Below are 14,219 nucleotides of genomic sequence, written 5' to 3'. Positions count from 1 at the left end.
AGAGTATATGCTCTTCGAAGATTACAAAGTTTTATATAGAATATCCTTGGCATTCAAGCATTTTTAAGTGTTTTTGCATAATTGTGTTTAAAACATTACTGAGGAATTGAATCAAAGCAAAAATCTAGTGTTTTCCTGCCATGTGGACTTACCAGTTCGACAATTTTCAAGCACACTAAAGACAGTCACTTTGTTTTCAAAATACGGAGCATTATCGTTATCATCTTCAACTTTGAATAGCAAGGGGAGTGGGTACTCCGGGGCGTAACCGTCTGCGGTTGTGGCGTAGGCATATAGCTGAAAGGTAGGCAAGCACCGTCAGCTTGTTCGCAAATGACAAATTAGGCACAAAATTAAGCCTAGCAGCTGGGGAAAGACATAATGTTTAAAAAGTCATCCACAAAAGAATATGTAACTAAGAACCTGTGTGATGGAAAACACACCAGCACAGTGGATGCTGCCATATGCCTTCAATCCTCCTGCAGCGTCCACGTGATTCGCCCACCAAGGACCATGCTCCCCAGCTAAATGAGGCTACTCTGTTCTCCTAGAATTAACCGCGTGCCCTTCTGCTTGTTAGAATGTATGTAAATTTCCCCCAGTTATGCTAATAACAAGTATTTTATTAAAGTTTATAAAAAACAGGATTCCATTTATTTATGGATTTGCATATATGTATAAATAGATATCAACTATCTTCAGTGATTCAGTTATAAATTCTTTTCTCTATTTACCTCCATGTTCTCGTTTTTCTATCATAAACATATTTCTTGTGTAATAAAAGTGCCAATAAAATCATATACACGTTCCAAATCCCATCTCAAAATGATATATCTTGGTTTCAAAGGCCAGGATTTAATGTCCTTTTCTTTCAAAGAACATCAATTTATTTCTGCCCTCTTCTTATGTGGCTTATGCATAATAGGTGTTCAATAAATAGTTGTTGAGTTAAACAGATTTTCTTTTACTGACAGCACCAACTAAACATGCCCAAGGTGGATTCTGTATTAATTTAGTTCTTCACCGATATCAATTCTTCCTGATTTTCCTACTGTAACCATCTTCCAAAATGAACCAGGGTTAAAATTCCAGATATCTACCTCCTCCCTGTCTTTCATTAGCCTTATTTGTCAGTTGCCAAGTTCTAGAGATTCTGTCATTTCTGTGTCTCTGCCACTCATTATCTCTTTTTTATTCTTAATGTCATCATTCTCAAGAGACCCAAAATGTATCCTACATGTTATCCTACCAATTTTCCTGCAATTGTCCTAATTAACCTTCTCCAGTTTCTGCAGCACTCAAGAGTCAGATTCATTTCCACATAGCACAATTTTGATCATGATATTACCCAATCAGATTCTTTAGTGATCTATGTATCATCTACCAAAGTAACCACAAAATCCCCACTATTGTATGAAAAGGCAACATTTCATCTTCACAGTTCATCCAGAGGGGAAGAAACTTCCACTCCAATCTCTGGGATGGAAGGTATTGAAATGACCATGTTCTTTCTGTTTCCTTATTTACTTTTCCCCAAACAATCCCCAGGTAGACTTTTTCAGTAATAAAACTCATACTTTGACTTCCATCAGTCTGATCACTAGCTCTTATTTCTCAATAAATTCCGAACTCCGAGTGGAAATACAGGGGTATTTCGGTTCACCATCCCCATCAGCAGCATGGTGGTTTTCATCACCACCGTCCTATCAGGATGTCACACCTATCAGCATTCCTATCAATCTTTTCCTTTCCCCTCAGATTTTGTATGAATTTTTCTTTCTTTAAACTGCTGCTATTTTGAGATTTTTAGCTACAGAAAACTATGAATTGTTTTATGTCTTTATAAGATGACAATTGTCCTCAGGGATGAAGCCTGAGACATACTGATATTTGTATGCCAAAGCACCTAACACAGTGCCCAAGGAGGTAATTCTTCAATAAGTAGCTTTTCACATTCAATTCCATCCATCTTTCCTTTTTAGAATGATAAACTACCCTTTAAATTGGCCCTTTGTAAAAAATTATCATAAACATTCTCCATAGAATCACTCGCAATGAATTCTTCTACTTCATCCCATTGGCATTAAATTATCTCCCTATCTAACCTAAATCCATCCTGCTATAATTTACACAATTTCTTGCTAGTGTTTCTCTTCATCAGAAATGAAGATCATCTGGTTCCCACCATACAATCATTTATAGTTTGAAATAATGGTGTTTCCTGATGTTTAACAACAAGTAAATATCATCATCTCACATTCCACAGATTCAGACATGGTGATTTTGTTTCAGGTACTATTTCAGGTACCTGGTTTTATTTTTTTTACTAATAATGAGCTAAGTATCTCCAAAATAAATCAAAATTGAAATCATTATTGTAGAGAGGATGATCTAAACTAGGAATATAGCTGAACTTTAAAGCATAGCCTAGCTCCTAGGAGAATCCATTTATGTTCCTGTAATAGAGAAACTAAATATAAATATTTTCTTATTTAGTCATTAAAGTAAACTCAATAATAGTACTGGTTTTATAGTAGAGTTCACATTATTTTATACTGAAAGCAATAATCATATACTTGAATATTGCTGTAAGAAGTATATAGAATATTATACTTTAAAATTAGTCATATTTTTAGCTGAGTTAGAAGAGTATTATTTAAATTTCATGTGCATTTTTGATATATTGTTTCTCCCTTGAATTCTTCTGTAGCTTGAACAATCTCATCTCTTTTAGCCCTTTCCCACTGCAATTTGCTAAATTTTTTTTTTTTTTACCTTTGGGAAGATGCAAACAGTTGCCAAAAGGAGTGGGAACTTGAGTTTGACCTTGTAAAGAAAGATATCTAGTGTAGATTGGGCAGAGGTGGGGGAAGCAGTGGCACCAAAGTGGAGTGGGTACACAATGTGATTAGCAACACACATATAAAGACAATGGGTGGACCTGTGCAGCTGAAAAAGAAACATGTTGCAAGATAATAAGGCTCTGGTTGGATGGGAAAGGGACTAGCCTGAAACCAATTTTTCCCTATGTATTTATAAAAAATACAGATTCTCCTCAACACTCAAAGAGAAATAGGTATGCAACTGCTTTCTTTCATAGAATAACCTGGAATTATTGAAGAAAATCCTCTTCTTATACAACTATTCTTTGAAAAGCTTGGATAAAATGGACTTATACACATCCCTGAAAGATTAGATGAATTTAATGGTTTCAGACAAACTCCTCAAACTGTAATAATGATGTGACTCATCTGGAAAAATATAAGCCAAGATTAAACAATTTAACATGGGGCAAGACAGAGAACAGGAGCACAATGAGGATGTGTATTGAATTAGACCCATGGCAACCTGTGCCAATAATCAATGAAATCAAATTATTTCAAGTAACAATAATTGAGTAATACATAACATTTGTATAGGTTAGATAAATGCAAAAAACTGGGAAATCCTGTCAAAATCCTGTTTTGAGGACAAAATCCTAGAGCATGTGTATTGTGTGACCTACCACTAGGATATTTTTAAAGACCTGTACGGTTTACATACTGATTTTACCAATATTTAATTTGAGTATTTAATGTTTGCAACAGCTCTGAGGTAGATAAGACAACTATTAGTAGCCCGTAAGACAGAGAAGGAAACAGATTCTTGAAGGTTGTGATGCGTCTAAGGCTAAAAGAAAAAGTGGCAGATAATGAAGATCTACTAATTTCCAGAGAAATAAGCTTTCCAATATAAAGCTAGTAAGTGAAATTTATTTGATAGAAAAGCAAAGATGTATTATTTTAGTTTGCACCTCTATGTTGACAGAGAAGGCTTCCATTCTATATTGCCTCAAGTGATTCCATGTTTCATCATGTTTACATCTGGTTGTTATACTTCCCTTTATGAATCTTACTAATTTGCAAGTGGTATTTCTTAATATCAATTCAATCTTAACTATGTTAATGGAAACTAGAGAAACATGGATAATTCTGAAATAAAAATTATCCAGAAGCCCAACAATAAGCATAATTTCCAAACTATTTTATTCCTTTTGTCCTTCAAAAGGTGTTAAAAAATAGCAAAGTAACTTTTTTTTTTTTAAAGATTTTATTTATTTATTCATGAGAGACAGAGAGAGAAAGAGAGAGGCAGAGGGAGAAGCAGGCTCCCAAGGAGCAGGAAGCCCGATGCGGGACTCGATCCCAGGACCCTGAGATCATGACCTGAGCCGAAGGCAGACGCTTAACCATCTGAGCCACCCAGGCGCCCGCAAAGTAACTTTTTAAAAAAAGTAATCTCTTCATCCAACATCGGGCTTGAACTCACAATCCTGAGATCAAGAGTCACATGCTCTGCCAACTTAAGCCAGTCTGGCACTCCAGTGTAACTTATTTTTTTTTTTTTTTAGATTTATTTATTATTTATTTTAGAGAGAGCGCACGGGGGTGAAGGGCAGAGGAGAGGGAGAGAGAGTCTTAAGCCAACTCCATGCTGAGCACAGAGCCCCAGGTGGGCATGGTCTCACGACCCTGAGATCACCACCCTGAGATCACAACAGAGCCAAAACCAAGAGTTGGTCACTTAATCGACTGCACCACCCATGCGCCCTTTTTTTTTTAATAAAACTATTCTCTCCTCCTTTTCTCTGACAATGATCCAGTGAGAAGCAGCTGAAGACTTCAAAAATTCAAAAACAGGATGTTATCAGCAAAATAAGAAATGAAATGTACATTGCAGCATACAGAGTTATTATTTCTCCTCAGGAGTGACTACTAGTGTTAGATCTTTTCTTCTTATACTGGATCTTTAAAAGAGGCAGAGGGATGCCTGGGTAGTTCAGTGGATTAAGCATCCACCTTCAGCTCAGGTCATGCTCCCAGGGTCCATGGATAGACACCTGCATTGGGCTCCTTGCTCGGTGGGAGCCTGCTTCTCCCTCTACCTGCCGCCCCCTCTGCTTATACTCTCTCTCTCTAACAAATAAATAAATAAAATCTTTTTAAAAGGGGGGGGCAGAGAATTTACATATTTACACACACACATACCTATATATATATATATATATATATATATATCAACTTTTTATTTGGTTCCTTGATAGATCAAAATGTTTGCAATAATGCTTAGTGTACCTCTCCTATTAGAGTCTATGTAAGCTATTTCTTAAAGTAATAATATAGTATTATTATGCATAAGGTATGTCTGTTTAGAGAATTTGGGTGGGAGCATAAAATTATAAAGAAAATGTGTCATTCTAACCCAACCATTTAATTTAATTATGAAATCCCTAAAGTGGGACATTATGCTGTTCTAAAAATTTTACAACCTTATCCAGTGCTTTGACATCCTTAGGATAGGGTCTTCACCCTCCCCACTCCCCCTGTGATCATTCACTCCTTTCATGGCTGCCTTTGTGTGGCTACTAGTTCCTGCTTATCTTTCGGATATCTGATCAGATGTTACTTTCTGGACTGCCCAAGTATGAGATAATTTTCCCTTTTATGGACTCCTTTAATGAAGAGTTCTTTAATTCAAGAATCCAAGCGCTTGAACAATTTAACTCACCATCTCCCTGAAACTCACTGTGAATTTCTCCTGTATGTCAGGTTAGACCTCAGAACACTAAGGAGATATGTGAAGTTTGAGACAGAAAAAAGAAAGGATTTAATTTTCAGAAGAGCTAGAATTTTCCTTTGGGTCAAATTAGATAGAGTAAGAGAAACTTATAAACTTATTCTGGATTACTAAAGAAATAAAATGATATCCAAAGTTCTCATGGCTGGAGGACAGTCAGAGAGAAGAAAAGAAAAGAAGCACAATATTATTCAAGAGGTGAAAGCAGTGAACCTCAATCTTAAGATATGTTTAGAATTATGTTGGCTGACTTCAAATTTTCAATTGCTGGGGCCCCATCCCAGAACAATTAAATCAGAATTTCTGGGAAGTGACCCAAGCATCAGTATTTTTAAAAAAGTTCTCATGTGATTTATAATGTACAGTCAGGTTGAGAATAATTGAAACCTGTTATTATAGGGAACTACAAACTCAACAAAATTACTGCTATTGTCCCAGGGTTCTACAGATCAAAGCCTGGCCTTTAAAATTTGTCATTATATTTTACATAGCTTTTCTCCCTTTTTCTTCCCTTATGATACCCATTATTTTTCTTCATTTAACAGCACTAATAGAAATTTGAAGTTTACATTATACATTAACAATATTTAAAATGTTAAATCAAATAATGCTTCTAATATGTAAATAAGCAGCACTGAAAATATAAAAACCATAACTAAAAAGATAATTCTGAATAATCCAATGATCTTACTGGAAACTGTTCATATTGCTCACGGTCTATGCTTCGTGTACAAAAGATATCCCCCGTGTCCTTATCTATGTAGAACAAATTGAAGGGTTCTTTGTCCACTCCTGGTCCACTTATGGAGTAAAAGATGGTGTAGTTCTGTGCAGCATCAGATTGGACCTATAACATTAAGTGACAATTTAGTAAAAGAACAAATATGCTATGATAAATACCTTCAACCTAATCTGTCGTGATGCTTTAATTTTTATCACTTGCTCTCTTTCCTATTCACCTATTCTTTCTTTCCCCTGCCTATCTTCCCATCATTCCCCATATTTTTCACATTCTTATTCACATTCTACAATGTGCAAAGCCACAAACTGGATCATCTATTTGATCCCAAATTCTTCTGAATTCTCTGCATATTTCTGGAAAATCTTGGAGTCGAACATACCTTCACAATTCCTAGTAACTTAGTTCTTATTCCTGTATAAAGCATAGTAACAATTTCAGTGGTTTTGAGTTATTTGGAATGGAAACTTTTCTGATTAAAAAAAGTAAAAATAATGCAACCTTCCACCCACAATTAATTCATAATTTCAAAGCTGGTCTATTTTTACACTCCAGCCAGCTGGCAGTGACATCACCTTTTTGGTATAAACAGAAATACTGGTCTTTTTTGTGAGGATAAGTGTTAATTAAGGGGACAATTGAATTATGCAAAATCTGTAGGCATGTCCTCTGTCCTAGAATGCTGAATTCAGTCTGGTAGAGTATTCAGGAAAATCTGGATGTGGATTTAAGAGCATCAGAAACTCAAAAAATTAAACTTGTTTCTAAATGTTGAATATGATTTCTGGAGGAAAGTGACAAAATACACTGATTTTTTTTTTCTAGTCCTGGTGAATGGATGATCCTTATTAGTACAAACAGGTTAAAGGCCTGATTCCATTCAAATGGAAAGTTTTAAAAGTAAACAAGCAAAACCTCTACTATATAAAGTCAAACAAGGTAAAATGTACCTGCTGAATATGTTGTGGAAATGGACCTAATGAGTTCTCCATTAGTGAACACGGAATAGGGGCCCATCGTCTCTTGCTGCGTTTGAGAACTGTGTCTCTGGAGTGCCTCTTCTTGGGAGCCTGCATGTGGTGAGAGACGAAGAAATACAGCCCTGCCTCTCGTCAGGAACTGTGATTTTCACATGTACATCAACATGAGGAAAATAAGGAAGGCTTGTACATAATGATATCACAGGTAATACCCAAACCGTTTCTGTTTTTTATTAAGATACATACATGCACACGTAAGAACCAGTTTCATTCGATTTAACCAGTTAATAAACCAGAATTTTGTAGGGCGTTGCTGAAAGATGCCATCTTGAGAAGTATAAACCCCCTAAACTGAGATAATCTGTTAACAAATATTTAAAAACTGATTTTATTCCACTAGGCGTGGTACAACCAATATTTGTTAAAACACGGGCTACAGAGCAAAACATTTGTATAACAATGCAAAGACAGAGGTCAGCATTTGTTCAAGTATATTTTATTTTATGTGATGTGGGAACTCTACAGTATGAAAGAATGTTTTATAAGCCTTCTCCTAAATTTGTAATATGTGTAATGCATATTAAAATGTGAGCATATTCTAAATTTGGTGAAGAATTCTTATAATCAGAAGGAATTTAGCTGGAAAAGTCTCTCATAAATTAAATTACTTATTAATAAATTATTCCACAAGACTTATTTCATGGTGCAGAATTTGCTTAAAGTGAGATTTCTGTGAATTTCAGTAACCTCTCCCTTCCCACTCCTCGATCACTAGCACTCACTGCAAGAAAATGAGCCTAGAGCCAGAACATTCCAACCAGTCCTGTGGGCTGGCTATACTTCATTCTCTGAAGAGAGGGACCCCGTGGCATTTTCTGTTAAGATGGGAGTAAGCTGTAGACAATCTCTTTAAAGCGACTGAAACCCACAGTCACTTGGGAGAAAGCCACTCAGGGTGGAGTGCCACACCTCCAACCTGAATCAGTTTTCACTGACTTTTAGACTCACCCCTGCCTGTTCTTCAGGTTGGTTGTGCTAATTGCCACACCGCCAACCCCTATCTGAAACCTTTGATAGGCTGCCGAGCTGTTCATTTTTACACCATTTTGTAGGTAGCTCTACCACTCCTTGAAACAGTCTAGTCTTTGCATAGGTTAATTAGAAGTGGAATAAATAAACAAGTGAGTGTTCAGGAACAATGATTCTAGCGGGGAAGGAAATACATGAAATGATGGACTCTCATAAGCAAACTGTATACCTTCTTTCCTCCCACGTCCAGTACGATTTCTATCTTTTTCTGTTCTTGGCTCTGGCTGTCTGAAGGAAAAATGGAAAAGCTCTTCCTTTCAGAAGACAAAATGAGGTTATGTGTTGTGTAAATGGAGCCATCTTCTAGAATCCTGAAGTCAGGATCGCTCGACAGGATTAGGCGGGCCGACGGGAAGCATTCCTTCAGATTCACTGCAGGGAAGACATTTGCAGTAATTTGTAAAATAAAACAGGAATAGAACAGGTTTTACAGGAATGACAACTGACAGTAAGTCCACGAGAAGCAAAAAGAGGGAGGTTACGCTTGGAGCTTGTTGAGTACCTGCTATTATAAAATTGAGGGGCCATGGAAATTAAATAATTAAATAAATGGAGTCATAGTTTCCATTATTTTCACCATAAAGTAATTTGTGAAGAGATATAAAATATTTTCTTAGTGTCCCTGGATTTATTGTTTCCACTTTAACTCTTACTTACGGGTTTGTACATATACATACAAATTTATCATTTTATACGTAGTATATAACTGTACAGTATCAGTAGATTTGAAACATGTCAGCAACAATCTTTGATAACTAAAACTATCTTGCAAAATGTAAGAAAATTGGCCTATACTTGAGTAATACTTAGTATATATAATGGGGTTGTTATCAAAATATTTCATTTACAGATTCATATTTAACATATTTAGCATATTTGCTATGTGTCTATAGGGTATAGGTTGTATTATCTTTTAAGTGTTTTTAGAAGATATAAGGCAATGGATTAATTTAAAACTTCAAAGCACTGGGCAAAATGATGTCTTTCTTGGAAAGGACACCACTTCTGTATTCAAGGTGTAAACTTAAGGCCAAAGAAAAACCTGATAAAAGGAATGTGACCCTTGGACTCAGAGCGACAAACCTATGCTTGAGGGATGGCTGTGATAGTAAGACTTGTTGAAATTTTATTTGACTTTCCCCACAAGTTATTCTGTGTAACAGATCACATAAATTCTTAGGGGGGGGGTACTTGTTCATTATAGTCAACCTCAAGCACAAATATTATTTAGGGACATTTAAATTTTAACACATCTGTTTTATATCTAATCAATTAAAGAGCATTGGCTTTGGAATTTTGGCAGCAGATTAGTTGATATGGATTAAACTATGCCTCTGGTTTTCATGCCTTCATTAGTCTGAACTAAGCTAATTTAGCCCTTTGATGTTTGCTAATTTTTCTGGCAAGAAAAGTATACAACTAACTTGGTACTTCTTTAATTGTTTCTAACCGCTACCAAAAAACAAGTAGTCCATCTTTCATTTTATGTTGAATTTTAATGCCAAGTAGCTATTACATGGCTTTATCCCAAACTTTACAAGAACAGCCTGAAGCTAAATGTAGCAGTTAAAACTATGAAATTCTTAATGCCATTTCTCACCTTTGCCTACAAGTGTTTCGGCCTGAAGATGAGAAGGAACTTGAAGAGAAATTTTCTGACAAGCATCGCAAGATAATATTAAAACCTCAAAAAAAAAAAAAAAAAAGAAGAAAAAATCAGGAATTATATTTGATCACAAGCTTTCACATTACAATTTTGTCTTATTGATAAAAATAATGTCAGTTTCAGAAACAAATTTATCTTCTGGTCCTTCAATATTTTTCATATTCATTTTATTTTAAAGATTTATTTATTTTATTCTAGAGAGAGAGAAGGTGGGGGGTGCGGAAGGACAGAAGGAGAGGGAGAGGCAGTCTCAAGCAGACTCTGAACCTGATGCCCAGTGCCATGAGCCTGAGATCAGGACCCTGGCCGAAACCAAGAGTGCAATTCTCAACAGATTGCACCACCCAGGCACCCCTATATTCATTTTAAAAGGGAAAAGCAAAGGAAGTGGCTTTAGGGGCACCACAGTCATTTAGTATTAATGAAAATTAAAATGAACAGTAGTTCTTAGAACCCAAATCCTATTGCATCATTTAAAAAAAATGGGTTACAAACAATTGATTTTATATAAAGATTGTCTTCTCTAAGGCCATCCATAAATGTCACTCTGATTTCTTAGCATGAAGAAAGTACTTAACTTTGGAATTTAATGATCACATATTTGTACACAAATCATCATTTCCAACAACTCCACACAATTTGAGGTTATAGTTGATTAAGGCTAGAAACCATGAGGATTTTTTTTTAACCTCGTAAAGAACAACACCCACAAATCTTCACTCATCTCAGATCACTCCTGGGACTGGTTTGGCATAAACTTGAAAGTCTAAATGATCTCGAATCAAAAAACTGGTCTAAAAAGAAGTATAATTCAAAATATAGGGCATAGCCTTCAACAGGGTAAAGATCGGTAACTAAATTCGAGACACAGCTATTGTTTTAGAAAGCTAGGTAGTTAACGGAAAGAAGATAAACTATCTGGGGAAAAAAGTTATTAGCTTAAAAGTATCGACAGTTTCAAAACATAGTTTGCTTCTTTTTCTTGGCATTTTGTATTTATTTGCTTCCTCTTCTGTTTATCAAAATGACTGCTTTTTGATTATTTAAATATAAGATAGAGCAGAGCTAGATTTCCCAGAAACAGGTCAATTTTATGATTAATTTTTCTGAGGATGTATTTCTAGAGTTATGGGACATATTTTTTGGGAGAAAGAAAGAGGAGGGCATTATCGTCCATACCCCGAGTGTGTAGTTCATTTCCAACTCAATTCAATTCCATTTGCCGTATTATATCAGCCTATTTAAATAGTTTGTAATTTTACAAAAACTCTGTTATGCAGATAATACCAAAAACTGGAATTTAAAAAGTCAATTTGTATTCACTTTAATTAATTAATTATATTTATTTATTTTTTTTAGCCTCCCTGTTATATGTTTTCACAACACCCCCACATTTCCCTTCCCGGAATGTAGCATAAGGCTAATCATATAGTCATGCACTGTTCTTTCTGTTTCCAGGCCACAGTTCCATTAGCTTGTAAGCTACTGAAGGGGAAAAACCACACCTCTCTTGTTCTCTGTCAGAAACTCTGTGCTCAGCACATAGTAGGTGTTTAACAAATAGTTGCAGAATGAATTTGTTGGAATTGTATTCAGTTTAAATCACCACTTTTTAAAACATAAGACGTTCTTATTTGACTTTTTTAATATACTCATTCCTAATGCCAAGGAATAAACTAAATTATATCCCAAGAACTTTCTGAACATAAAGAATCCTATTAGTAATGATCTAAATATATGACATGGAAAGAATATTTTTTAATTGACAAAATATATATATATGTATGCACACATCTGTGTGTATGTATATGTGTGTGTATATAATATATCTAACCTATATATACACACACATGATTCTCCTAGGATGTAGCCACATTCCCACTCCCACACCAATCTTGTTTCCGTCCCGCCCTAGGACCCCCACTTCTTCGCTTCTGCCTCTGTAGGCAGAGCCAATGGAGGTCTGCAGAAGTCCTGTTCCAGTCTTCAAATGAAATTCGCAGCTTAATGACTTAGAGGGAGCTGGGGTCAGACAACCTTTTAGCTATTATGGGGATTAAGGATGGATGGGCAAGGGATGAGCCAAAGGATACTGGACACAGCAGAGACCAGAAGCAAAAGAAATCTGGACAAATCCCTCAGAAATCTTTCACTGCATTTTACCTAATACTAATTTAAGGTGGTCTCTGAAGTTGTTGTTGTCCTCCCTACCCCAGGAAGTTACAGAATGAGAATTTGACCATCAACCCTGCATCATATATTTATATGGAGAAATTGTTTACCCCCATACAGTTAAATCTTTAAATTCTGAAAATATAACTTGAAGCTAAAGGATTTTGCCAAAATGGAGAGGAAAAAAAAAGGAAATTCCCAGCTCAGAAAATGCCAGATGGAGATATTGGACAAGTCCCCTTTCCCTCATCCCCACCAAAGAAAAATAGCACCTGAGTACAGACGTACAAAACTCTGAAAAACCTAAGTGGAAGCCAACTTAACGGAATTTTTTCAATGACAGTCACATTTTTCTTTATTGTTTTTCTCAAGTTAAACCCCTTGCTCAAACTAGGAGTTCTGCTCGTCTCTTAGCTCCTGGTGGGTAAAATGAAAGTCCTGGATAATTTGCAACTTCACCCAGGCTCCTTTTCCTCTTCTTGCAGCTCAGTGGAACTAAACTGTAAAATATCGACAGCTTATTTAATGACTCCTAGCAAAAGCAAACCTCAAAATCTTTGGGCCAAATGCCTGAGGAATGAAGTCATTCCACTACTCCTTAGGAAAACACCAGAGCAAGACTGAACAGGGGATTCCCTTGAAAAATGTTAACGTCCTGGCAGTGGGCACGTGAAGAATAAACAAAACACCTGTCATCCCAGGTCACAGATCTCTCAACCCTTCCTTGACTTTTCCTCAGCTCTGTTTTTGTTTTCCCAGTCTATCTTCTCTGCCTTCCACTGCCACCCTTACTGCCTTTCAAGCCCAAACTGGAGGGAGGAAGCACGTAGTGACATGCTTGAGTTCCCTAATCCTTTGGTTGTTACTCACCGAGAGACAGAAAAGGAGCTGCTTACAGAAGATGCTCCCTGGGGCAGCCGAGGCCACAGCCATCAGAAGTGGTCCCAATGGTCAGGGATGGTGGCTGGATAATAGGGCAGCTTGGGATGCACAGGGTGGCTTTAGCAGATTCCCCAATGGCTGGCACGTGCACGGGGTATGCTGTGGCCACCTTGACGCAGCTGAGCTGGGTTTGGAGGAGAGTCAGGAGGCAAGCGATAAAAGACAGGAGAAGGAACAGCAGGAGAATTGCTTTCCTCCTATTTCCAGGTCAGTCCTCCTCCTTCCAATTCAATTACCTCTGAATGTGCAGAGGTTTTCCTACAAGTGGGGAGGGTGGGGTACGAAACACCCCAAAACCCAGTCACTAGCTCCTCCTCACAGCTTTCAAAATTTCTCCTGCCACTTGACACATAGGCAGAAGCAAGAGGGAACACCCTCCATCCTCGCCCCTCCTCCTTTTCCCCCCCAGGTTGATGCTCTCCAGTTATTACCCACTCCTACGTCCTCCCCTCCTTCTCGGCCTTATTAACCTGTCTTGCCCCTGGGTACAAACAGAAATGGTGCACACACTCCCTATGAGGAAGTGATGCCGCCTCAGCTGTCGTTTTGGCAAATCAGGGGCCGTATGCATGTGCAGTCACAGCCATGGGAAGTTATCTCCCCATCTAAAGGTTTAGGTGTTGTCTGCTACCCACGACTCTGCGGCTCCCAGGGACACCTGGCGCTCCGGTTACAGCGGGGACCTCGCTCTGTCTACTCCCTGTCATCGGCTGGCCACTATGGTTTGGTCTTCTAGGGGTCATAGAGAATTTAGCACAGTGTATACGGACCTCATAAAAGAGAATAAAGAAACAGCTGGGATGTAATTTTTGTATGGCATTCTTTTTTGTTACTTGTGAGGCACTATTTTTTTTTCCTTGAGTATCATTATTTGAGAGCAACTAGGATCTGAGACCAACTCTCTTTCAAATCACTCCATTCATCCTAATTACCGGTGCATCGCATGCAGGCTATCCTAGCCTAAAAGTACCATATTCCATCCAGTTTAGTTTTTTTAAACACTAATGACCCTTGC

General features: G+C 37.2%; 1 protein-coding gene across 3 annotated transcripts in view; it reads right to left on the bottom strand.

Annotated features, from left to right (window-relative positions):
* Positions 1 to 13,494, bottom strand: part of DSC1 (desmocollin 1) — a 30,655-nt gene extending 17,161 nt beyond the window's left edge. For all 3 annotated transcript variants that reach the window (XM_036096702.2, XM_078060471.1, XM_078060472.1), the window contains exons 1-6: positions 13,133 to 13,494; positions 10,025 to 10,109; positions 8,594 to 8,796; positions 7,306 to 7,425; positions 6,308 to 6,463; positions 153 to 297 (exon numbers count right to left, since the gene is read on the bottom strand). In XM_036096702.2, coding sequence (XP_035952595.2) covers positions 153 to 297; positions 6,308 to 6,463; positions 7,306 to 7,425; positions 8,594 to 8,796; positions 10,025 to 10,109; positions 13,133 to 13,195 — 772 coding nt within the window. In that variant the 5' untranslated portion in view covers positions 13,196 to 13,494. The remainder of the gene's footprint in view (positions 1 to 152; positions 298 to 6,307; positions 6,464 to 7,305; positions 7,426 to 8,593; positions 8,797 to 10,024; positions 10,110 to 13,132) is intronic.
* Between the last annotated feature and the right edge of the window lie 725 nt (positions 13,495 to 14,219).

This window comes from Halichoerus grypus, chromosome 13 (genome assembly GCF_964656455.1).
Source record: "Halichoerus grypus chromosome 13, mHalGry1.hap1.1, whole genome shotgun sequence".
Taxonomy (NCBI): Eukaryota; Metazoa; Chordata; class Mammalia; order Carnivora; family Phocidae; genus Halichoerus; species Halichoerus grypus.
Note: the sequence above shows the minus strand (reverse complement) of the source record. Positions and strands in the feature narration are given on the sequence as shown.